At 41.5% G+C, this 23628-nt stretch overlaps 2 protein-coding genes across 8 annotated transcripts in view; both read right to left on the bottom strand.

The window, feature by feature from the left end:
- iqsec2b (IQ motif and Sec7 domain ArfGEF 2b) overlaps positions 1–6162 on the bottom strand; it is a 52924-nt gene extending 46762 nt beyond the window's left edge. The window contains exons 1-2 of one of the 2 annotated variants that reach the window (XM_086067772.1): positions 5954–6162; positions 2025–2558 (exon numbers count right to left, since the gene is read on the bottom strand). In XM_086067772.1, coding sequence (XP_085923898.1) covers positions 2025–2467 — 443 coding nt within the window. In that variant the 5' untranslated portion in view covers positions 2468–2558; positions 5954–6162. Of the gene's footprint in view, positions 1–2024; positions 3499–5953 lie in introns of those variants that run through there. The other variant, XM_086067771.1, reaches the window with a different exon arrangement.
- Positions 6163–6323: 161 nt separating this feature from the next.
- magixb (MAGI family member, X-linked b) overlaps positions 6324–23628 on the bottom strand; it is a 68228-nt gene continuing 50923 nt past the window's right edge. For 4 of the 6 annotated variants that reach the window (XM_086068439.1, XM_086068438.1, XM_086068435.1 and 1 more), the window contains 6 exons: positions 22747–22810; positions 22231–22644; positions 15088–15288; positions 14488–14711; positions 13311–13449; positions 6324–10718 (listed from right to left, as the gene is read on the bottom strand). In XM_086068439.1, coding sequence (XP_085924565.1) covers positions 9802–10718; positions 13311–13449; positions 14488–14711; positions 15088–15288; positions 22231–22644; positions 22747–22810 — 1959 coding nt within the window. In that variant the 3' untranslated portion in view covers positions 6324–9801. Of the gene's footprint in view, positions 10719–12969; positions 13074–13310; positions 13450–14487; positions 14712–15087; positions 15289–22230; positions 22645–22746; positions 22811–23628 lie in introns of all 6 variants that reach the window. The other 2 variants (XM_086068440.1, XM_086068441.1) reach the window with 2 other exon arrangements.

Raw genomic sequence — 23628 nt, 5'->3', positions numbered from 1 at the left:
ATTGACCAATTTTTTTTTATTAATTTGAAAAAAACAAAAAACTAAACAAAAAAGAATAGAGCTGCACTTAACACAACTTGAACAACTTATGCACCCCACCTCCAACAAAAAGGATTTAAATGTTTGACTTGGTTTAAACCAATCCTCCACTTGCTTCAAAATATAAAAGCTGTGATGTTGGGATAGTTTTGTTAAAAAATAATAATTAAAAAATTTAGACAATGTGGATGCACTTTTTTTTCTCTCAAGTGATGCACCGAATATTTATTTTCGTCCGAAAATGGCAAAAATTTGCATTTTCGGCTTTCGGGAGTGAGTGTTCGCCTTGCCGCTCGCTGCCGTTTGTGAGTACCGGCAGCTTCATTGTGCACACCGGAGAAGGAGAGGGTCGCTTGGTAAACTGTCAAAAAAGAGAGCGCTGCCGAGTGCTGCACTACAGGTGAGCCACTCTTTCTCCTGAATAGCCTTAATTTTTTATTTTTTTTATTTGAGCCCCTTGAGCGCTTCCACTTTTTCACTTGCATTCTGGAGGCCGTGCTAAATACTTTAGCTAATGTTAGCACTATTGCTATCAACAGTTTTAAACAAGTAAATACTTACCACTATCTCCGGGTGACTACAGATCTGTACAGGACGCCGTATGTGACTTTGCAGTCCCAAAGCCGATTGGCTGGTGCGAAGAAATGTATTTATTTTTAAACGTTGGTGAATATGTGAACGTGCCACACCGTGTCCCGCTACAAATAGCTTATAAATGCGTCATCCGCACCGCACGCATACGTGCCGGGGGGGGGGGGGGGGCAGGTGGTGGGCGGGGGCGGGGTGTTGGAACGTGGCCATCAGTGACCAGAATCGACGCTGATGTGTGAAACCCGGAAGTCGGAAGTCCGTGGCATCTACCCCATTGCACCGCCAGAAAATGCTCAGTTTCTCACCCCGTGTTTGGTGTTTAGTTCGCCAACATGTCTCTGATGTCTGTGGTGTGACGCATTTCAATTTATATTGTGCTTTGTTAAAATGCCCGTGCTAAATAGGCCTAAATATTTTATAATAATATTATAGTTTTAATGAATTATAATAAATGTAATGATAATAAAAAATAGGCATAATTTGTTTTCAGCGTTTCGGTTTTCGGGTCAAGCATTTGTCATTGTCAGTTTTCGGTTTCGGCCAAAACATTTCATTTCGGTGCATCCCTACTTGAAAGGACTGTAATGACAAGTTTGCTCCATATGATTTTATTTGGTAATTACTAACATATTTATGAGATTCGTTTTTCGAAAATAATTTCCAGTTTAATATATTTTGTAGAAACTTTATTTGTACGTACAAAGCGATTTTAAATTTACGTCGCAACTCATTCAGTGCGTAGTGATGTAGAATGGCAGCTCGCTCTCCACGGAGCAAAGTGAAATGCTTATAAGGAAAGCAAGGTAAGCCTCCGTAGCGTTTCTTAAAGGGCTGATCAAAACTCTAGAATGCGTCTGATGAATGACGAGAGCAAGGCGTGGGGAAGGGTGACTCTCCCGATCGCATGTTGTTTCTTTAGGAACGCTACAAGGCTTACTTTGCTTTCTTTATACGCATTTCACATTGCTTGGCAGAGAGCCTGCCGCCATTCTACGTCACTACGCACTCAATGCGTTGCGATGTAAATAACAATGTACAATAAAGTTTCTACTAGAGGTGTCAGTTGATTAAAATTTTTAATCGCAGTTAATCGTATGACTTAAAAAATTTACTTGCAATTAATTGCAAATTAATCGCCCATTTCATATCTCAATTTATATCTAAATTTATAACAAAGTGTACAATATTTTTTTCTAATTTTTCACACTCTTGTTAACCTAATAGAAATATGGTTAATAGTTTGGACAGAGATTTTGTGTTCAAGTACCAAACAGAGGGACCATGAAACTGTCTGTGTTCCCACCACATTGGCACTGGTTACCACAGAAACATGCACCTGTTGGTCTCTGAAAGGTCATGAAACATTTCAAGAATAAAACAGACGTGGAACTTACTTTCTGCGAATGGTGGCGCTGGTGTTGGTGTCTGTGCTGTCTGTGCATTCCAGCCGTTCTCTCTCTGTGGTGGACGAGCTACAGGAGAGACCTCGGGTCAGCCTGGTGTGGGTCCTCCTTTCCCTGGGGGGCGCCGGCACCGTCGCAGATCCCCCTTTGGTCTGAGGCAAGGACGCGCCGCCATCCCCGCCGCTGGCGCGATGGCCGGTGAGCGACAGAGGTTGCCCATCGTGGTTCTGCTCCGGAGTGTCTGAGCCGGGGGTCCGAGGGCTGCGATCTTGCCTCAGGTCTTGGTTCTCCTGGCTAACCCGGTCCAGCTGGCCCTCCAGCTCCTCGATGCGCCTCCGTTGGGTCTCCAGGAGCTTGGCCTGGCTCTCGATGATGTTATTGAGCTCCAGGAGGTACTCCACCGCCCGGTTGGGGCTCTCCGGGTTGGCCTCCATGGCGGAAGCCCAGAGCCGCCCCCCCCACCAGCCCTGATGAGTGGGGGGGAGGGAGGCAACGACGGAGACTCTGGATGAGATGAACTATTAGCTTTGGATGCGGAGAAAGACAAAGTCAAAGAGGAGATGGTTTGTCGAGCTGACTACATGTCGTCAAACGGGAGGACGGGCGAGCATGAGAACTAGAACATCTTCCACGCGCTTTTGGACGTCGCCATGCGGAGAATAATGCTGAAAAACGAGCAGGAAAAACTCTTGATTGTCTGATCGTCTGCTGCCATTTTCAAAGATTTTGCCAAATTTGCATTAAAGGCTTTCAGAGTTTGGGCCATCATGATGACCATTAAACAAGACCGCCACGTACAATTTTCTGAAGGCTGCAAGTCAACCAATAATGACACGAAACGTTGAAACGAGGAACATCTATCAGTTTATAATCCATCCAGCAGGTGCCAACGAAACAAACACCGGGTTAAAAAAAAAGAAAAAGGCCTCAGTTTTTCTGATCTCCCACTGATTGTCAGGCAATGTCAATCATTACATAACTCCCGCCCACACTGAAGATCCCCACGCAGCGTGTCTCTTTCAACCCATGGCTCGTTGCGTTTTCACGGCACGGAAAGTAAGCAAAGTTGCCTTACGAAGTGCATTCTTCCCCCAGAGCCAGCGGCTCCGCTCAGCTGCTCCACAACTCCATCCTTTTCACTTCATTCCTGCGAGCGTGCGTGCGTGCGTGGTGGGCTTCTTTCCATCCAGCAGCAATGCAGACCTCAGTTCCACATCGCGCGTGCTGGAAGACCGACTGGAGAAACTCCCGAAAACTGACAAGCGCCGTAAATATTCTGAGACTGTTCTCCGAGGCGACTCTGTCGGCATGTGCGTGTGAGTGTGTGCGTGTGAGTGTGTGTCTCTAATCCAAGTAAAATAGAGCGCAGGTGCGCTTCGTGCGCGTCCGGACTGCGGATCCGCGTTCGTTCCTGCCCCTGGAGCGTAGCGCGAGTTGCAAGATGACCGTGGTGGTGATGATGGCGAGTGATTTCCGGTCAGGACTTTCAAAATAAAATTCGCGTTGGCGAAAAATCATTCCCGGTCGAGACTTGCAAAATGAATAACAATCCATTGTGTTAGCATTAAAATATCTGATTTAAAGGATAAGCTACCTGGTTGTTTTAAACACACATGTGATTGACTGGTGGTCAAAGAAAAAAAGAGAGCATGTGGCTGGGAGGTCTCAACTCTCAAACTTCCCTCCTTTCATCAGCTTCATGTCTCTACCTTTAGTTTTGTTATTGAGTAGACAGACTAGAATCACTTCTAAAGTACTCTAATTAAACCAACTATTGGTGATTTTTTTTTTAAACACTGAAGACTGTTCTACAATGTGAAATGTGCCATTACAGAACCAAAAAGCAGGTCCCCAAACCGGCATACAACAAGATCACTATGACATATTTAAAATTACTATAGCAATATGCTACATGCATCTAATTTCCAACGGTTAAGTAATCCTCCCCAACTGTATGATTCAACCACATGCTGGGTAATACATGACTGTATTTGTCCGTGTACCCAAAAACAAGAGCCCAACGAATATGCAGCGAGGCATTATTGCCTGTATTGCCGTAAATGTCTCGTGCAAAAATGACAACTGCACATCAGGAAAAACATGATGTCGCCTAAGCTCCAACAAAGCAATCGACAGAGCGGGAAAAAAACAGCGACATTCTATAATTTTGTACACAGTGCTGCTGTTATGGAATGTGGAAAGGGTAAGGGTAAGCGACTTAAGTCACTGCGTGTATATCCACTGGGTCCGTGCCCGAGAGAAAATGTCCCAAAAAAGACAAAAAGAAAAGCAGACCTCACATCCAATTGTCATTTTTAGGAGCATGCCTTAAGTGCTCCAATGAGGTCCCTCTTGTGCCTGTCGTGCTCACACAGGTAAGATAATATTAGCGTTGAATGTAGTGGTGAGCCCAAGGGAACTGTCAAATACCTGGGTTAGGGTTAGTGCCAAAAAAATCGATTCTCATAAGAATCGCGATTCTCATTTAGTACGAAAGCAGAATCGATTTTAAATGTCCTAAAATCGATTTTATTTAAATTATTTTATATTTTATACTGTCTTCCCTTTGTTTGTGTGTGCCTTTATTGGGAGCGCTGTTCATGTTGTACCTGATTTGGCCACTTAGGAGCAGTGTGGTCTGATACACTGTTAGGTTGTAGCCACATTAGAGAGTAGAAGGAAAAAGTCACGATCAAGTTATTGCAATAAAAGTTGTTTTTTTGCAACGTGGTGCCGTTCTTTTGAGTGATAAAAGTGCCGCTAATTAGCATTAGCGAGTCAGACTGGAGTAGATCATTAAGATTCCTTGAACGTCAATAAATTGAAGCAAAAATCATTGTCAATCAAATCATTTTGAATCAAAAAGCGCTTTTAATCAAAAATCTATTCTGTTGTGAATCGCACACCTAAAAATCGGAATCGAATCGAATCGTGAGACATTCAAAGATTCCCACCCCTACTGTGCTGCCTTGAAATGCATGAAAATGCCATTAATCCGCTTTATTCTCCTCCCACCCAAAACTATCAAACCTTTTTTTTTTAAACAGGAAAATTAGCATTTAATATTGTAGTTTAAAAACATAGAATAACATCATTAAATAGAATGTAAAGCAGCTTGGGTTCTGATCAGAATAAAGAGATCAAAACATATTAGTCCAGTCCTAAAGACATTACACTGATTCCCACTCAGCTGTAGAGCATATTTTAAAACTTTGCTTCTGGTCTCTAACTCACCTTAACGGCTGTGATTCTGAACACATTAAAGAAATGCTGTTGGAATATGAACCCAACAACGTTCTGACGTTAGACCTGAGCCAATTAGTTCAGAGTTCAAGGCAAACATGGTGTATCAGCATTTAGCTGTTATGCTGCATGTTATTTGGAATAAGCTGCTAACAGAAATGAAGTCAGCTCCAAGTGTAAATGCTTTAAAATCCAGATTAAAAGGTCTTTTAGAACATTAAAACATCCAAAATCATGTTATTGTGCTGTGCGTTCGTTCGTTATTCAATCACTTTTTATTTCTTGACTCTGCCTTGAAATTTTTGTTTTTTTTCTATTAAATGTGTTAAAATCTGTTGCCTTTAAAAGTTGTATTTTGCCATGTTTTAACTATGCAAATTGAGTTACCTTGAGTATAAAATGTGCTATACAAATATAGCTGCCTTCCCCAGACTAGTTATTTTTTATATATTATATATATATATATATATATATATATTTATACATAGCCGTGATTATGTTATTCTTTAAATCTACATGTTTTTTCTTTTGCCACTTGTGCTGAAATATCCATTGATCGCGACTAGTGATGCTAATGTTAGCATGCCAATGGCATTTTCTATTCCGGTTGCATTCAATAACCTACAGAGTGAAACGAAAGACATAATAACAAACATCATATCAAACAGATAGCTCACCTCATGTTTTGTGTGTTGTTATTTGGGAGCAAAAGCGGAGTAGCTGGCGAAAACACTTGCAGTGGAACACGGCAACACAGAAACAACATGCTAACGCCACACAGGACAGGAAGATCACAGCTCTGGATTCAAACTCAGAATTTGTGGCTAACGTGTTGAACACTAGAGGACTGTACAATATGTTTTCAAAGGCCATTTTGAACAAAACATTTCTGTTTTTGTCCTTACCTTGAGGTATTAAAAAAAAAAAGTTTGACGAGAACACTCCGAGTAGGTCGGAAGTAGAACAAATGCTCTAGAACTCTGCTGTACTGTTGCTGCCACCTGCTGTCCAACGGACGGTGGTGGTTAAAAACAAAACAAAAAAAAAGACAGGAAAAGTAATTTATTAAGAATTTTATTTGCACTTTCATTAGAATGTGTTTACACTTCAGACATATAATCTGCTTTGGGAACAGAAAGTGTTCAGAAAGAAAATTGGGAACGTGAAGTGACACTGTATGGACACTGGTCGGGGATTTGGCGTTGTCACTCTTTCGTTGTTTGACCATTTTGTGGGGGATGAATCCAGGAATGTGTAAAGGGGATTTCCCCCCCCTGTCCCCAGATGAAAAAATAACAGTCTGTGTCTCCTGATGTAGCCATAAAGGGCTTGTGATCGCCTCATCATAAATAATATTCATCTTTTATGAAAATGTGTAACCATCCCTCCTGAATGGCTTATCAATCTAAAGTATCTGATAACCTGAGTAATTAAAAAAAAACACATTATAGAAAAATAACATCTCACAGTATCTCTTCATAATGCTTTTTGAAACGCAATTAAAAAGCAAAAAGTCATATTAGATACAACAGAGTGGATCATGAAGGATTTTTGATTGGGTCAAAACTTTAGCTCAAATGAGGATTTTCATTTTCACAGTAAGACAGTGGTCAAGGTGAGGGAGTTTATGTTACCAAGGCAACGCTACGTGGCACATTGGGCCCCAAAAGTTTACATTTTCCCACCAGCTGCATACTTTTGGCATTTCTTACTAACTTCTGCTACAAGGTGAGTATCCTAATTCACACTCAGCTCACATAGAAGAAAACATTCATGAACCAAACGGCCTAGTGGGGTCAAAACACTACTTGGTCCTTCACAAAAGATCAATCATATAATTCTCATCACGTAACAAACAATATGAACGTATAGCTAGCTGTTGTTTGATGCGTAGATATGCAAGGTAATTATATTCACATAAATCTCTCTACACATATTTACAGAATATATATATTTAGATATTATTATTTGTGAGTGCAGAATATCACACCTGCAGGAAAAAGGTATTTGCATCATCACAATTATATGGAACTCTATAGTGGCGTGAAAGCTGATAATTGCATTATTATTGCTTGGAGTAGGCCTATTCATGATGTATACGTAACACCAAGAGGAGCAGATATTTTACAGAGGAGGACAGGAATGAGAAGCAAACAACTGAGGTGCACTACATCTTATTCAGATATTAAAAGAAAACAAGAACAAGATGAAGCATTTGTGATTGTTATATGTAGCTATACAATTCAGTTGAAAAAAATGAACTGAAATCCCCAAATGGGACAAAGAAATTTAAATAAATCGGCAGTTAAAGGGGTAGTTTGCAATAAAAAAAATAATTTAACAAATTGGTCATTAATTACGAAGAGTTAGCAGTAATACAGTGGTGCCTTCAGATGAGACTTTGATCATGCTAATAAAAACACTCAAATCATATTGCAGAATGAAAAATTAAATATGTCTTTTCCAGCCTACCATCCTTGTGTTTCTAAATCAGGAAAAATAACAGTACATATAAAAAAAAAAAAGTATTAACATTCACAATTTTGTGCTCTTCTCTCCAGTGTGCCTGACTTGGCCACCAGGAGGCAGTATAATACAGTCATGCACAAAGCCGTATATAGTGATAGTTTGGCCAACTCGGCTTCGGCAGGGTAACAAGATGGCGTCCAAATGTCATGTGACCAGCAGTTGGTCACATGACATACGGATGCCATCCTGTTACCTTGCTGAAACAGAGTTGGCCAAACTCTCTCTATATACGGCTCTGGTCATGCAGACACAAATGGAGAACAGTACAGTACAAACTCCTAAATTGGGTCACTCAAGGCACCACTGTACATAATAAATATTATTTATCAGGGTCCGATATAAATGGTAGCCCGATGGCACTGTGTTGGGCCAAAATGTGTGACCTGATGGTCTTAACTGGTTTCAACTGGATAAGTGCGCCAGAGTGCAGATAGATAGGAAGGCGCCAAGCCAGGACAGGTCACAGTGATACAATGCCCTAGCTCAAGTCACCTAATCATTAAGAGGCCTAATCTAACACTTTTTACACCAAATGTGTAATTTCAGATTGCATTTTATTATACTATATTTTATATATATTATGTTATACTATATTTTATATATATTATGTTATACTATATTTTATATATAATGTAGTGTATACTACTGCTACTTGAAAAAAATACATGTAAAAAAAAAAACTAATGAAGTAAAAAAAATGTAGCGATGCAACCGTCAAAACAGTTCAAGCTTTTGGACTGAATTGTATAGATTTTTTTTTTCCGACGAATGAATGAGAAACTTCTGTTATATCTGTATATTTTTATTTTATTTTTATTTTTCATATGATTTTTTTTTATCATTTTCTTTGTCTTGTTTTAAGTTAGAAAAAAAATATTTGCCTTATTACCCTGGAACAAATGTTAAGACAGGAGTGCAACAGAATGAAGGGAAAAGCGACCCAGAAAAACATGACAATAAGTGTAATAAACTTGAAATAACCAACAATCAGTTGGAAAAAGGCACAAAGAACATAAGCTCAAACTTTGGGATGGGAATCCACAACAACTTCCAGTGAAGAACCCATTTCAACTCGTCCTCTCCGACATCTCCGTGCTTATCGGGTTCTATTTTGGGGGATGATGATGTCATTGTCGGATCAGTCAGGGAAACAGAGAGGACTCGCTTGAGGATGGCAATCAGCCAAACAAGGAGTCGATGCATTCCGTCGCCTCTTTGAAATGATAAATTCATTTTGTGCAAATACGCTCCTATTTCGATCAATTATGCCGTAGAACTAAAACTGACTTGCAATTGTTCGATATAAAATAAAATAAAAAGATGAAGAAACAATTAGACTGACAAGGAGTTTAGCGTCATCAGAAGTGCTAAGGGAAATGACCAAATTCAACACAATCGGTCTGAGAATGATTATTTTAGCTTTGCTGTACCTTTTCAAGTGTGGCTTCCATAAAAACAAAATTGAGACAAGATTATTATTTCACTATAGATAACTTTTTGTGACACCTTAGTTATTCATATTTTCTTTACTTATATTACACTGCAAAAAAATAAGTTCAAGATAAAAAAAAAGCTTCTAGGTCATAAACACAAAAAGGCACACATTGTGTGCTGGGGCAAATCTAGTTTACTGTGTTAGCGAATAGCGACCGCGTTGCGCCTCACTGGGCATTCCGGCGGACTGAGCTGCCACGCCCCTGGCGCATCTGCCAATTTGATAACAAAAAGTTGACTGCGCTTAGTATAAAAATGGGCACATTGTCATTTTTGTGCGTTTGCGTATTTGGTAGACCCTGACGCACCTAGCAATTTGGTGACAAAAAGTAGACTGGATTTTAGACTCACACAAACCTGGTATAACATGTAGCGCAGGTGGTGTAATGCAATTTTGGTGGACGAGTGACACACGCGAACATTTTGACTTAACTTCCAACTTGAAAGTCTAAAGGTTGGTAGAAAGGTGATTGTTGCCAAAAAATTGCACGCGTCTTTCCGGTCAAGAGGCGTCCTGACTCCTCTCTGCTTCGCGGCCCGTCGGCCTCGACGACAGCCCGTTCCCCACAACGTCCCGAGCCACCCTCTGCCGGCTGGGAGTCAGCCAAGGGCCCGGCAGCACGACGGCTCCGTGCCCAGCCCGAGAGAGACCCGAGACGCTGGCGGCGGACAAGCTGTCGTCTGATTGGCTGCCTCCGGACTCTGACTCATCATCCCTCAGCTGATTTACAGAAAATGTGGAAGTGAGGAAGGAGAAGGGCTTCCTCTGAGAAACGGAATTCGCCACGACATCACTTGGTAACTGTCTCTCCTGTGCGTCACCTGAAAGCTCATCTTCCTCACACTTTTCTTCACTCTGGTCATCATCATCATCATCGTCGTCGTCCACGGAGCCCTGGAGCTGCTTCATCTCCCGGTAGCCTGCCGCCACTTCCCACTTCTGCTCTGGCTCGTCTTCGCTGTCCTCTTTGGGCCTGGGAAGCTTTTTGTGAGGACTCGGAATTGGCAGTACATCTCCTCTCTCTGACTTCTCCCTTCCCTCTTCAACCTTTTCTTCCTGATTCTCCTCAATAGGAGCTACTTCCTGTTTCTTCTCCTTCCTCTCTTTACTCCTCCCTCTCTCCCCTTTCCTCACCCTTCCCGCATGGCTGTTGTCCGTCGGCACGACCTCTCTGGGTAAACTTCGAGACGTCCTTTCCCGAGAGCTCCTCCCTCTCCCGGGTTCCGAGTCTGGGCTCCGCAACGGCGAGCGACCTCCCGATCCCCGCCTTCCTCTCCTTTTCTCACGTCCGTGCAAAGACTTGCTTCTCCTCTTGTGTTTGGAGCGGCGCCCCCTCTGCCTGCCGAAGTCTACTGCAGCCATACCCTGCTCCTTGGCGTGACGCAGGCGGGAGGGGGAGGTGATTCTGTGCTCACGGCCTGGACAGACATTGTATGGGAGAATGTAGGTTGGGGGGGGGGGCAGGGGACAAATTGGGGAGGGGTTGAGAGGTAACGATACATGTTTAAAAAGCATGTTGTGCAATTTTATATGAAAGTGTGTGTTTTTTTCCACGCTTGTGATCTGTATGCAACTGTGCTATGTGTCCCCTCAAAGTACAGTGGTACTTTGACTTGCGAGTTTTATTTGTTCCATGACCACACCTGTAATAAAAAAAAAAACATGAGCATCACAAACCATCTTTCCCCATTGAAAGGAATGAAAAATATATACGTGTTATTATTGTTGTGTGTCATTTCCTTAATTCATTCACTGCCATTGACGGCTATAGACGTAAAAAAATTATTTAAACTATATTAGTTTCACATTTTTCTCCACTTTTGTTAACAAGAGTATGAAAACCTAGATTTTTTTTATTGTGCATTTATAACATATAACAATTTTAATTAATTGATTAATTACAATTTTAAAAAAATGTAATCGTCTGACGCCCCTTTCTTCTTCTTTTTTAATTATAGGCATTAGGCGATTAGAATTTTTTATTGTAATTAATCACATGACTTCACTAGTTAACTCAAGATTAATCACAAATTTTATATCTGTTCTAAATCTACAATACATTTTTTCTAGGTTTTCATACTCTTGTTAACAAAAGTGGGGGAAAAAAACAAATTGTTTAAATTAATTTTTGACGTCTATAGCATCAATGGCAGTGAATGAGTTAAAAGGTAATGTTTATAGCACTATTAATGCTAATTTTGTTAGCCCGTCTATTTAGTTTTGCATTTTAAGTTAGCATTAAGACAAAAAAAAAAAAGCCAAACGACGACTTATGTCTTGAAAAACTCATAAGTGGGGTCGCTTGCAAGTCAAGGTTCCACTGTACAGTTAATTCAGTGTTGAGGTAAAATGGGCGAGAAATTTGACATGTGCACGCCATTACTCCTGTGTTAGGACATTAAGAACAAGTGTAAGATTTCTGCCGATGTATACAGTTGTGTTCAGAAAATAGAGGAAAATAATAGAAATGATTTGTCATTAAATAGGGCAGATACAACCAACTTGAGGGTGAAACTCCACGTCAGTGTTTTCAAGAATAAAAAAGTTACAAGTAGCTATGTAGTCAGGAGTATTTTAAAAGCGTAGAATAAGGCTTTGGTGCTATTGTGAGTTTAGAGCGGTGATGGCCTGTGGCAAGAAGCCGTTGCTGAGTTTGTTTGTTCTGGTTCTGACGGGCTGCTAGCACGAACCAGAGGGTAAAGCTGGTGGTCTGCATTTGTCTCTACAAACTCTAACAATGTATTTTATAAAGTGAAAAATGGTGGACGATTCTGCTTTGCCGTGAAGTAATATTTTGTTATATTATCACCATGGCGCTGAACAACTTCTGGCACCAAAGATCATAATATACAGTAATTTCTGGACTACAAGCCGCTACTTATTTCACTTGTATTCGACCCTGCAGCTAATACAAAGGCGCGGCTTATCCATCAGATCACAATGGGGCACACTATAAAGGAAGCGCAAGAGCGTCAGGCAGAGCAAAACAACCCAAGTGAGCCCAAATACAGTAGGAGAGACAGAACGAGAGAGAGACAATTTGCGCCCTCATTATGGAAAAAAAAGTAGCGGAAACCCGGTGCGGTAACATTAAAACACCTGCGGCTTATAGTCAGGTGCGCCTTATAGTCCAGAAATTGCTGTACTGTTCAACAAATCATGGGTAGGATGAAATGGAACAGTCCTAAAAATGGTTCAGGCCCTACTTGGAAGAAATAAGTTATTTTGTGACAATGGCAAATTTTGAATCTGATCGAATAGCCATGTCATACGGAGTGCCTCGAGGGTCAATTCTTGGACCCTTGTGTCAAATTCTTCGGAACGCTAATGTTGGCTATGCAGATGACACATCATGCATAACAGATATGAAGCAGTTCTCAGAAACAGTGCTTATTCCAAAAAAAATACATATTCAAGCATGCTTCCGTCTGCACAATAAATGTTTTGAGTCTGAGAATGAAAAAATGATTTTCATCACTTTCTGTTAAGGAATTACACATTTGATATATATTGTGCAAAGTTCACAGTGCATTTATGGACGTTATAAAGAGCTGTAGTCTTGTATTGCACGTTTAAACAAACTGCTATTATTCCGAACACAAGTGCATGTGAGGACACAGTGGTGACCGAGCGCAGGAATGTAGAGAGACAGAAAATGGGAGAACTAACAGGAACCATTACCAACCGCGTATTCTCGGTCCGTCCAATCACATAGAAGCAAGGCTCGCCTAATTTGGAGTTGGTCATACAAAGAGACAAACTGGACAGCTCCACTGAGAGAAAGAGAAGGAGGAGGCGGAAAGACAGAAGAAAGCAGAAAAAGAAAACATGTAAAAGCAAGAAATGGGAGAATTATGAGAAGGGATGAGTTACAGGAAGGAAAGTGCGCGGCCAGAAGACAAGCGTTAGACAAGATTCTAGTAAGCATTCAAAGAACACTTTTGAGGACCTTCTGATGTCATGTGAGCCACTTTGACCGGAATGTACGTCAAATGCTCGTCTGTTCTCACCATAGTCAGGCACGTATCCGTTCCCTCTCTTGAGGACCAGGTGGATGCGGTGGCCTCCTCTGCGGATCTGCTCCACCGCCTGACTGTGGGTCATCCCTGCCGTGCTGTCACCATTGATTTCCACCAGTTGGTCACTCACCTGCACGGCCATCAAAAGTGTATGAATAAACAACTGTTCACTATCCTATTCACACCTGTGGCCAATTTGGAGGTAATTGATCTGTTGCTACGGCTTTAAACATCGCGTGAGCAAAATTTGATTACGCTTGCGTGACGATCTGTACGTTAAAAGGCTGCAAATGTGTTGAGCAACATTCCCACACATTTCCTGACTGACGCGAAAGCACAGTGCAGATGCACTTCCGCCATTTTGAGACTTGATTGTAGCAAGCAAATTGTTCTTAATGATTAACTGCAAACGGACTTAAAAGTTAAATATTGAACTGTACATCGGCAGTGATTTTTCTGTGAAAGTGAGAACTACTTCTTGGATACTGATTAATGTGAAGGGCTAAAGTAAATCTTAAATATTTCTTGACAATAATATGTTATATGTGACCTCACTGGTCTGAGCATAACATTTTGATTAATATTACATTTGTGGAATATGAGTTATGAAGCAAAATCCAGCCATTTTTTTATCCATCTCAGGGGGCGGCCATTTTGTCACTTGCAGTCAACTGAAGATGACATCACAGTTGCATAGGGCTCAGGCAACGACCAATCACAGCTCACCTGTTTTCTGAAGCTGAGCTGTGATTGGTTCTTACCTGAGACCTGAGCCACTGTGATGTCATTTTCCCTCGACAGCAAGTGACAAAACGGCCGCCTTCTGATATTGATAAAAATGGCTGGATTTTGCTGCTTAGCTCATTTTCCACTAACGCAATATTAACCAGAATACCGCATTTAGACTAGTAGGGCTGCATAGAGCATATTGTTGTCAAGAACATGTTTTGGGGGGTTGACTTAGACTATTTCTATAAATCTCTGCAATCCTTTTCATTTTCAAGCGATCACTTCTAATACATTCCTAGGAAATCATATTGACCCATCGCTGATGAGCTATTTTTAGAACAGGCCCACAAGCGGCTCATGTCGTCTTCGGGGTCAGCCATGTTGGCGACCCCTTGCACTAGACGAAGCCTGCGTAGACACTTGATGACGTAGTCCTTACCTGCATCTTCTGGCTGCGTGAGGCGGGCCCTCCCTCCATCAGTCCCAGCACGTAGAGGCCCATGTTGTACTCGCTGCCCCCACGGAGGCTAAAGCCGAATCCTGAGGGGCCGCGATCCAAGTTGACGCTGTAATACCTGGAATCGCGTTTAGGACGCGACCTCTGACCCTTCCTGCTTCTGTGTCCGAGGTCATAGTCAGCGGGTTCCGAAAGGCTTGTTGAGTCTGGGGGAGATGACACCGCTGACGTCAGAGCAATTATTCTCAACCATATTAGTGTTCCGTGAGAGATCATCATCATGTTGTGGCAAAAAATGATCACATTTTACATAATTGGACTGGAAATTATTAATCTATCTTTGCTCATCTATCTATGACAGTGATATACAAGTAGTGATGGGCAGGACAATTAAATGCACTTCCACTAGATGGCAGAAAGTTTCCATCTGTCAGGAATATTAGGATAGGATAAAAGCATGCCAAGATTAATAAAAATATATAATATTTATAAATATAATATAAAATTATGAAAAAATTAAGGAGGGGAAATCCAATGTTGGAGGGAAACAGCACGTCACGGCTCACGGAGCGTTTGGCTTACAGGTGCTGGGCCGGGGGACGATGGTGAGGCGTAACGTGTTTCCCGCCCGGCGAAGGATCTGCGCCAGCTCGCGGTGAGGAAGCGTCACCACCGAGCGCCCTTCCACGGCCTCCAATCGATCGCCGGGCCGGATCTGACCGCTCTTGGCTGCCGGGCTGCCTCGGCGCACTGTCACAAAACGGTGCGGCAGGAGAGATGCGGCTGGACAGGGAAGAAAGAAATGAGTTGGAAGTTTTGTTTCTTGACATTATCAACCTTGGCAGAGCTGGCCCTCACTTTCATGGGACGAATTTGGATTGTGTGGCCCCATATTACTGCCAATAATATTGTTGATCACTCATAAACCAACTATGAACTCATTGTATCAGATACGAGTTTAATTCATTTTGTGATCAGTGGCTACGCTTGTATCTCAAAACACTCGTATCTCAAATCATCGTGTCTCATTGAAATGAATGAAATTGCCTTTTTTTCCTCAAATTTATACTGTAGCTTAATTTGCATACACATTATTTACTCTACTAAGGCTGTAAAAAAAACATGCTGTATCTCAAGAACTATAATAGCTACAAAGTCCAGACATGCTTTTGCCATCAATTGCACTGCATGCTTCCTTCTTCAGGTCCAAACTACCACTTTCTTTCCTGTGATATTTTGCTACCTCAAATCTGTCCGTCGCAGACTTTGTGATGTTTTGCTCTTTCCTGTTTAAGCGTGTTGCTTATTTTCGTGCTCCATTCTGTAGGGACGCTCTAACCTGCAGTGCCGGAATGAGTAAGCCACTGCAGTCAGTGTTGGCAACAACAAATGGATTTTACTTGGTGTGAGATTATGTGCTCTCTCCTCTGGCAGCATGTGTGAGGGAGGGATGGCGGGCGGGCGGATGGACGGACGGACGGACGGACAGACAGCGAGGGGCTAGGGACGCTATTTATCACTGTACCGTCAACGTGAACTCAGTATGTCTTACTGTGTGTGTCATTGCTGGCATTCCAGATTAATTCACCGGTGTATAAACTTGATGAGATACTTAGCTCATTAGTTTGTGTTGATTTAAAAGCCCCCCCCCCCCCCAACCTACCCACCCCCCACACTCTAATTAGCTTATTGTTTTAATTTTTGTTCACCAAGTCCTTGGTACAAGAGCTTCATGTACTCTATCTCAAAATATTTAATTATTGTGGATTTCCTGACTTTGTGCCATTTTAGACAGGAATGTTGTGCTTTTGTTTTTAATATACAGTACATCCCTACTCCATTGTGGGTTAACGGTCATGGTGTTTGGTGGATGTTTTTCTTTTGGGTACAGTTTATAACTCAATTTTGTTCTGTCTTATGCTTATTCTTGGTGTAATTCCACTGTCAGCCACTCGACGGTGGCAATCTATTTTGTTTGACAAATTTAAAAGAAGAAGAGTGAAAACAGGAAGAATTTCTTTCCAGCCATTTTTTTCCTTACGATTATTGAATGTCATATCCTCTTCAATCCTGTTTTTCTTTCCTACAGGAAACAACACAGAGCCGCTACTACTCCTTGGGTTGCCATAAACTGTAAAATCAGATGGTGTCCCCCCAATCCCGGATGATGGCGCCTTCTGCACTGTGTATACTCTGGGTATAGGCGGCTTGGTGAATGTTTGGGCATGATTCTTGATGTGTGTTGTGAGATGATGAGTTGAGTTTATTAGTTTGGAAAAAACAGGATTTTTTTTAGTATTAACACAGGGATCTGTACATTGGTACACACTTTGTACAATATTTTGGTGTTATCCCTTAGTCTTACTCTCTCATTATACAATGCACTTAAATCTCCTTGTATTATTTTAAGTGTGTTTAAAGACCTTAAAAAATTGGTGTCATAAATGCGATAAAACATGCCTAGGGAGTATTTAAATAAGGCAAGTCTAATAAATTTCCCATTTTATGGGGGTTGTCTGGAGCGCAACCCCTGCGATAGAGTATCATTTTCACATTCTGGTGCTTTATGATATGAAAGACCCGATTTATCAGGTTTTTCATGAGCCACCGTTTGGCCAATTTTTTGCTTTGACTTACAAGCGCAAACTTGAGAAATGTGTGCTGCATGGTGGCAGTGAACTCAACTCAACTCAACCCACAACAAGCAGTTCGGCAGATAGTGTTCAATTCTTCAGAAAAGAAGCTTCAAGCTGCTTAATGTCTTTCCCAGTTGAAGTTTATTCTAAAACTAAACACAAAAACAGAGTTGAATTCCACTCAACTTTGCCATCTACTAGCTTAATGCTAACATACAAAACTCCATAGGCAGGCTAACAAATACTGTAGCATCCATCCACGATGTTGTAACCCTTTCAGCAATTGATACTTAATGACAGTTTCATCAACACGTCACAGATAATGTTCACAAGCATATATATGTTTATACTTTGCTCTGAGTCACTTACGGTAGTTGTGAAACTCTTCTTAGCTGCTTTCTTCATGACTGCATTATACTGCCCCTGTTAGCCAAGTTGCACATACCAGGACTTGCAATGAATTAATCATGATGCACAAACTGTTTATTTGCCATGGAACAAATTAAACTTGCATCTCATGGCACCACTATAATTTAGTTCCATTCTTATGATAACAGTGAGCACATTTAACATTTGACCTTTTCTTGATCAGCAATTCCATTTTTGGCTGTAAGTGGCCTTCTGTAATAATAGTCCCTCCAACCGGCTGGAATCAGTTGGCCCCTCTCAGCCCTTGCCAGCGTCCCTGTTCAACTTGCACAGCAGCATCAACTATTTATTCAGATGAGACACGAAGCCTTCCTCACACAATGGATAAAAATAGACAATTGAAAGGCTTCTCCACAAATCTAAATTGTCTTTACTTCATGTCACACGGGCACGCAAACACACACACACACATACACGCGCGCGCGTATTTTGAGCATCTTTGATTTTCTGCAAAAAAGCGCTCGGAATGATTTGTACAATGCTTAGTACACTCGTAACACAAATCATCTTTCAGCATTGAAATTAATGGAAATTGAATTAATTCGTTCTACCTTCCCCCTAAAAATTATATTTTACCAATTTGCCATTTATAAAAACGTATAGAAATAATAAGTTAACGTGAGTGTAAAGAATCAGTTTGTGCCTCATGATAAACTCATTACAGCTTCCTCTAGTGTGTGTGACCTGGTGGCAATACAATAGAGTCGGGCAGACAAAGAAAGAAAAGTTCCACTCAACTACTGTAATATTTGCATTTATATGAGCTGTTCTTTGCAGAGGATCAAGAATATGTGACTGAGTAGTTAAATGTTCTGTCTACATGTGTTTTGATGCACCTTTTGTTTTCAAACATCCATTGCTTTAGTTTAAGTATTATAACACTGCCACATACTGTACATGATCGTTAACCAGTCTATGGCTTTTTACATTATGTGTTACCATTAAGCTACCAGACTTAAGGTGTGAGGTTGTTTTAAATATACTAGCTGTAATACTGTTTTTTTAATGTTTAGTTTTAGAGCAGAAGTGTCTATGTTAACCCTTTTAAACATGGTAAAACCAAACAACCAAAATCAGACCTTGACTTGACTAAACAGAAAGTGGAGGAAACCATTATTGCTTCTAAACCTGAATTATCTTGATTCTCCACAGTGTTATGAAGAGAAATTATGTTACTAGTTTATCAGTGCATTTATTTGTCTTATCTAGGAATGTTTAGTAGTAGTAGTAGTGATAGTCCCCATTGTTCACATTCCCCCACTTTTTTCGACAGCTACACTTTTTATGCTGCCAGCGCCCCAACCCCTCTTTTTTTTTTCTTTTTTTTTTTAAATGGCATTGCGGGCCATGATGTAAAAGGTTATTTTAAGTGTATGCTGCGGACTGCCAGAAAATGGACGGTGGGTCACAAATGGCCTCTGGCCCGTAGTTTGAACACCCCTGTTTTAGTGTACAGTTGAGCTGGAAATGGCATTAAACATTGCTTGTATCTGGAATCAACCACCGCATTTGGAAATGTTGTCAGTAGTTTATGAAATACAACAAAAGTTTTCATTTTGGTTCAACAATTGAGAGAAACTGATCATTTTGCACTGGCCTCTTCATTTTTCTTAATTCAGAGGCTACGAGACACATGTTAATTCTGGATCTATAATCTGGGTGGCCCAGGCACAAATGGCAATCAGGTCAAAGCGGGCGCCAGGGCAGCTTTGCAAATAGTCTTCTTATCGCTTATAATACGACAGCGCAACATCAACCTCTGCCAAAGAACGCATTCCAAACCCATGCACAAGCCCCGCTCATGTGCATGCACACTCACTCGCTCAACACACGGAGACAGATGTGCTGAGCCAAACACACACATACACACACAGGCACACCACCACACAGATGCATTCAAATTGGCATCTTCCTATCAAATTGTCTTCCTCTCCGGCATGCTGTCCTGTCCAGAGTAATCCTCCCACAGCCAGCACGGTGACATCACTGCACTGACGAGAACCAGCGCTGACCAGCATCAGCACCGGCACCAGCACCCCCACCCCCCCCCCCCCCCTCCACATTCCGCCATCATGAAAAAGCCACAGGACCTACGCAACCCGGATCAGCTTGCTCACGCTTAAGCGCATGTCTGAGAGGACCAATCGCAAGCAGCATCTGTCGTATCTCTGAAACGCATTCATTTGATAGCCCTGTCCATGACGGAAAGCCTGCATGACGTCACAGACCAAAATAACATTGAACCTTCTATTTGGAGTATTTCTTATTTTCTGCAAATGCAGGCTCTCAATGACAAAATTTGTATTTGAATCAATTTACCTATAAATCACAGAATCAGAGAAACTGACAGTTTGTAACTTTTTTCAGATCTGCGTATAGCATTCTCTTTCTTTTCCTTACTAAAAGACAAAAATAGCATTCAATGCATCTTCATTTCAAGCCTGTTGGTCACGGCCATGTGAGCATGTGGACGTAACTTCCACATGGCACGCAGTTAACACTTCACAATCCACCATTCCAAACTAATAGCTGATGCACACGAGTGAAGTGAATAAAAGGACAAACCGCTGCAGCAAAGCAGCACCTGCAAGTCAAAAACAAGAAAGGAGAAGCAAACCAAGCAAATGATTACGTTTAGACTCCTTCACGGTCCTCAAAGCCGACTGCAGTCTCTCCAGCATGGCTCTCGGAAGAGTAGACGCTTCAAATATAAACAAACTAAACTCCTCAGTTCCGTGTCATGATCTTGCCCGAGATGCCGATGTTCACATGTAAGCAGGAGCTCAAACGCAAGCTGTCCCCTCCGTACCACAGGAGCATTTCTCTTAAGCAGTCAGCCAGCGACGGAGAGAAGCGGGAGGTGGGTGGGAGGCAGGCTGGGTTTTAATCTTTTGAAAAACCAGACCGGACATTTTTACTGCAGGGTAAAGAGGTGGCGAGGGAGACGTCGAGCAAAGGGAGAGAGGGAGAACAGCGAGGGCGGTTGAAGCAGAGAAGGTAATGTTGAGTGACAGGGATGACTTCATTCTGTGACATGACAGCAGAGAAATAAGGGAAGATGGAGTACACAATGAAGAGGGAGGCGATGCACCCGCATCATCAATCTGGCCAAGAAAAATGTTGCAAACGTGCGAGCGAGTTGGCTTGGTCCGTAAAGCAAATTGAAGTGCGTCACGGTGGAACAGAGGGCAGCCAATGGAAGACAAAGGATGTCCAGACGGGGCCCATACATCACAGGGATGCGCCTTACACTAAACAATCAAGGCAGCATAAGACCCCTCCCACAAGGGACATAACCTGCCTTGTCAGGTGGGAGCACGCACAAAAGCTGCTGTCAAACCGTCATAAGAAGAATATTTTGTGTGACACCCGTCAGCAAATTTTTTGTCGTGTTTAAATGGACAGTGTTTTACTTTGTGCCATCTAGTGGTGAACTAATAGAATGCAACAATTTTGAAGCACGCACACTATGGTGCCTCAGAGGGATCACACTTAGCAAGGCTACCATCAATTGTATTTGTTACCAATTATTATTTAGAGTGAGTGAGTGGCTAGCAAGAACTCGCTGGAGCAGCTAACAAGAGGAGCTAGCAAGAATTCGCTGTAGTGGCTAACAAGAGCAGGAGAAGCTAGCAAGAGAGAAGCAGAGGGAGCCCGAATCACGGGACTCAGTGACGACCACCTGAAGGCCCCAGCTGTAGAAGATAAACGGTCCAACACGAGCTGCAACTATCACCAGCGGCTAACTACATTCGCGAAGTTCTAGCAGAAAGTTGGCGGCAAAACATGTCAGCTTCCTGTAAGGCGCGGCGCAACCTATCTAGCGATTACTAGAACTATGATTATATAATAAAAAATGTACGTTGATGTGATAAAACTTTTTTTTATTTTTATTAATGAATCATTAGTTCACCACTAGATGGCGCTAAATAATACACACTGTCCCTTTTAAAATGTTCTCTTTTTTTTATTTGATTAAAAGTGTTCTAAATTGTATCCTTTCCATTTTCTTAATTAATATCAATAAAAAGAATTTGAAGTCGTTTACATGTCAACTACTATTCCAACATTACCAACAATCATTATAAGGAGTTGAAGTGCAGGTATCATTTTTGTCGTTCTACACTGTAGTAACTGTTATAGTGAATGTGTGTGGGCCTTTAAAATGCAGGCCTGGTCTGCTGAGTGATGTGAAGTGAGCATATAAAATAACTTCTAAAGAGAAGTGGTAGGCTAAATTCAGTTAGCTCACGATGTTTACTTAACTTAAAGACAATACTTTACAAAAGGCACATTGCATTTGAACTTCTTTAATTATGTGCGAAATGTTCCCAAACTTTAAGTCCGTTTCTGTTTTTTTGTGAGTCAGCTGTAACAGTCTGTATGGAAAAAAGTATCACCGCAAATTCCTGCAGTATCGTGACTAACGCACAATATAAATTCCATTAAAAAAAAATCTGAGATGCAAACAGCAATATAGCGAGGGACAACTAATGTGCCTGTGTGAGTTTTCTGCGTTTTTTTCTGGGGCTGTTCATAAGGACAATACAAATGTGACCACATTTTTGCACAGAAATATTTAACAGTTCCAGTTCTCAGTTTTAGACTTCTTACAAGCCAAGCCACTTCAAACATTTATCACCAAAGACATGTTACTAACCTTTGGTGTTCTCCAAATCCTGAGAGGCGATGACAAAGCCGAAACCCTCCCCTGGTTTTCTCTTCAGCTCCACATCGAACCCTCTCAGAGGTCGGGCCCTCTCGTCTTCTCGCGTTTCCAGGCCAGAGTTGACTTCTGTGACTCTGCCGGCGTAATCCTCCAGACCTGTGCTGATCCAGTCTTTGGGCTCCATGGTCAGAGTGACCGGAATGGACTCCAAGAAGCTGGTGCTCTGGATCAGCAAGGAACCCGTCGGGACCGGGGAAGGCGGGGTGCTAAATGACGTACGATGCATGGGTAAGGAATTATTGAGGATGGCCACGTTTTCGGAGACACCGGGTGGGGGAGGGGGGCGGAGCAGAGGAGGGGGGAGTCTCCGATTGGAGCCGGGGGAAATGGTGGATTGATAGATGCCTGATGAAGACGGTGGAAGAGATGGAAAACAAGAAGAAATAAGCAAAGAAAGACACGGAAAACACTGACTCTAAAGCAAATTAAATGGTTAAAAGATTTTACCTCCCCGGTACACCAACAGGGTGACTTCTCCCTGCTTGGTGTGCTCCTGAAGAACCGTTTGTACCTGTGAGGAAAAAACAACAACGATATTTGAGGTATTTACAGATAAACTGTACGAGAGCCGCCTCCGTGCCAAGCCGTTTAAAAACGGACTTGGCTAATAATAGTGAACAGTATTGTTATACAGATACAAAAGATTTTGGTAAACATTGAAGTACTGATTCAACTCCTGTGCTAAAAGTAAAAATAAAGGCTCCGAAATTAAAATAAGTACAAAATTATAACACAAACATGATGTTGTTGTTGTTTATATCGAGTACCATATACAGTACCTGTTTTGATGACTTGGCAAAGCTGAAAAAACTGTACACAAAATAGCTTGCCTCTTTTTTTTAAATGTACATAAAGCATAAAAAAAAAACTCATGTTAAACAACATGATGTTTTTCTTAGTGTGAACACTAGGTCAATTTAAATTTTATTGAAAAAGTGCAGGATTTGAATCAGTACTTCTATGTTGACACTTTTACACAAGTACAGCATCTTCACTTCTTAAGTACAGAGCACGTACTTTTGCCACCTCCTTTCTGGAGAAATTACATGTAAAAGTGGGAAAGCTGACACTAACCTGAAATGCTGTGGAATGATCGAGATTGATTTGGTAAAAATGTCTTAATTTGGAAATCTTAACTCATTCACTGTCATTGTAAAGATGTCAAAAATTAATTTAAACTATTTCTATTAGTTTAACATTTTTTCTACTTTTGTTAACAAGAGTATGAAAACCTATATTTTTTATTGTACATTTAGCACAGATATACATTTTGTGATTAATTGTGAGTTAACTAGTGAAGTCATGCGATTAAAATATGTTATCGGCAGA

Source organism: Leptonotus elevatus, chromosome 2, assembly GCF_054856555.1.
Source record: "Leptonotus elevatus isolate MCC_2025b chromosome 2, RoL_Lele_1.0, whole genome shotgun sequence".
NCBI classification, from domain to species: Eukaryota; Metazoa; Chordata; class Actinopteri; order Syngnathiformes; family Syngnathidae; genus Leptonotus; species Leptonotus elevatus.
The sequence above is the reverse complement of the archived record's forward strand: the minus strand, read 5'-3'. Positions and strand labels throughout refer to the sequence as shown.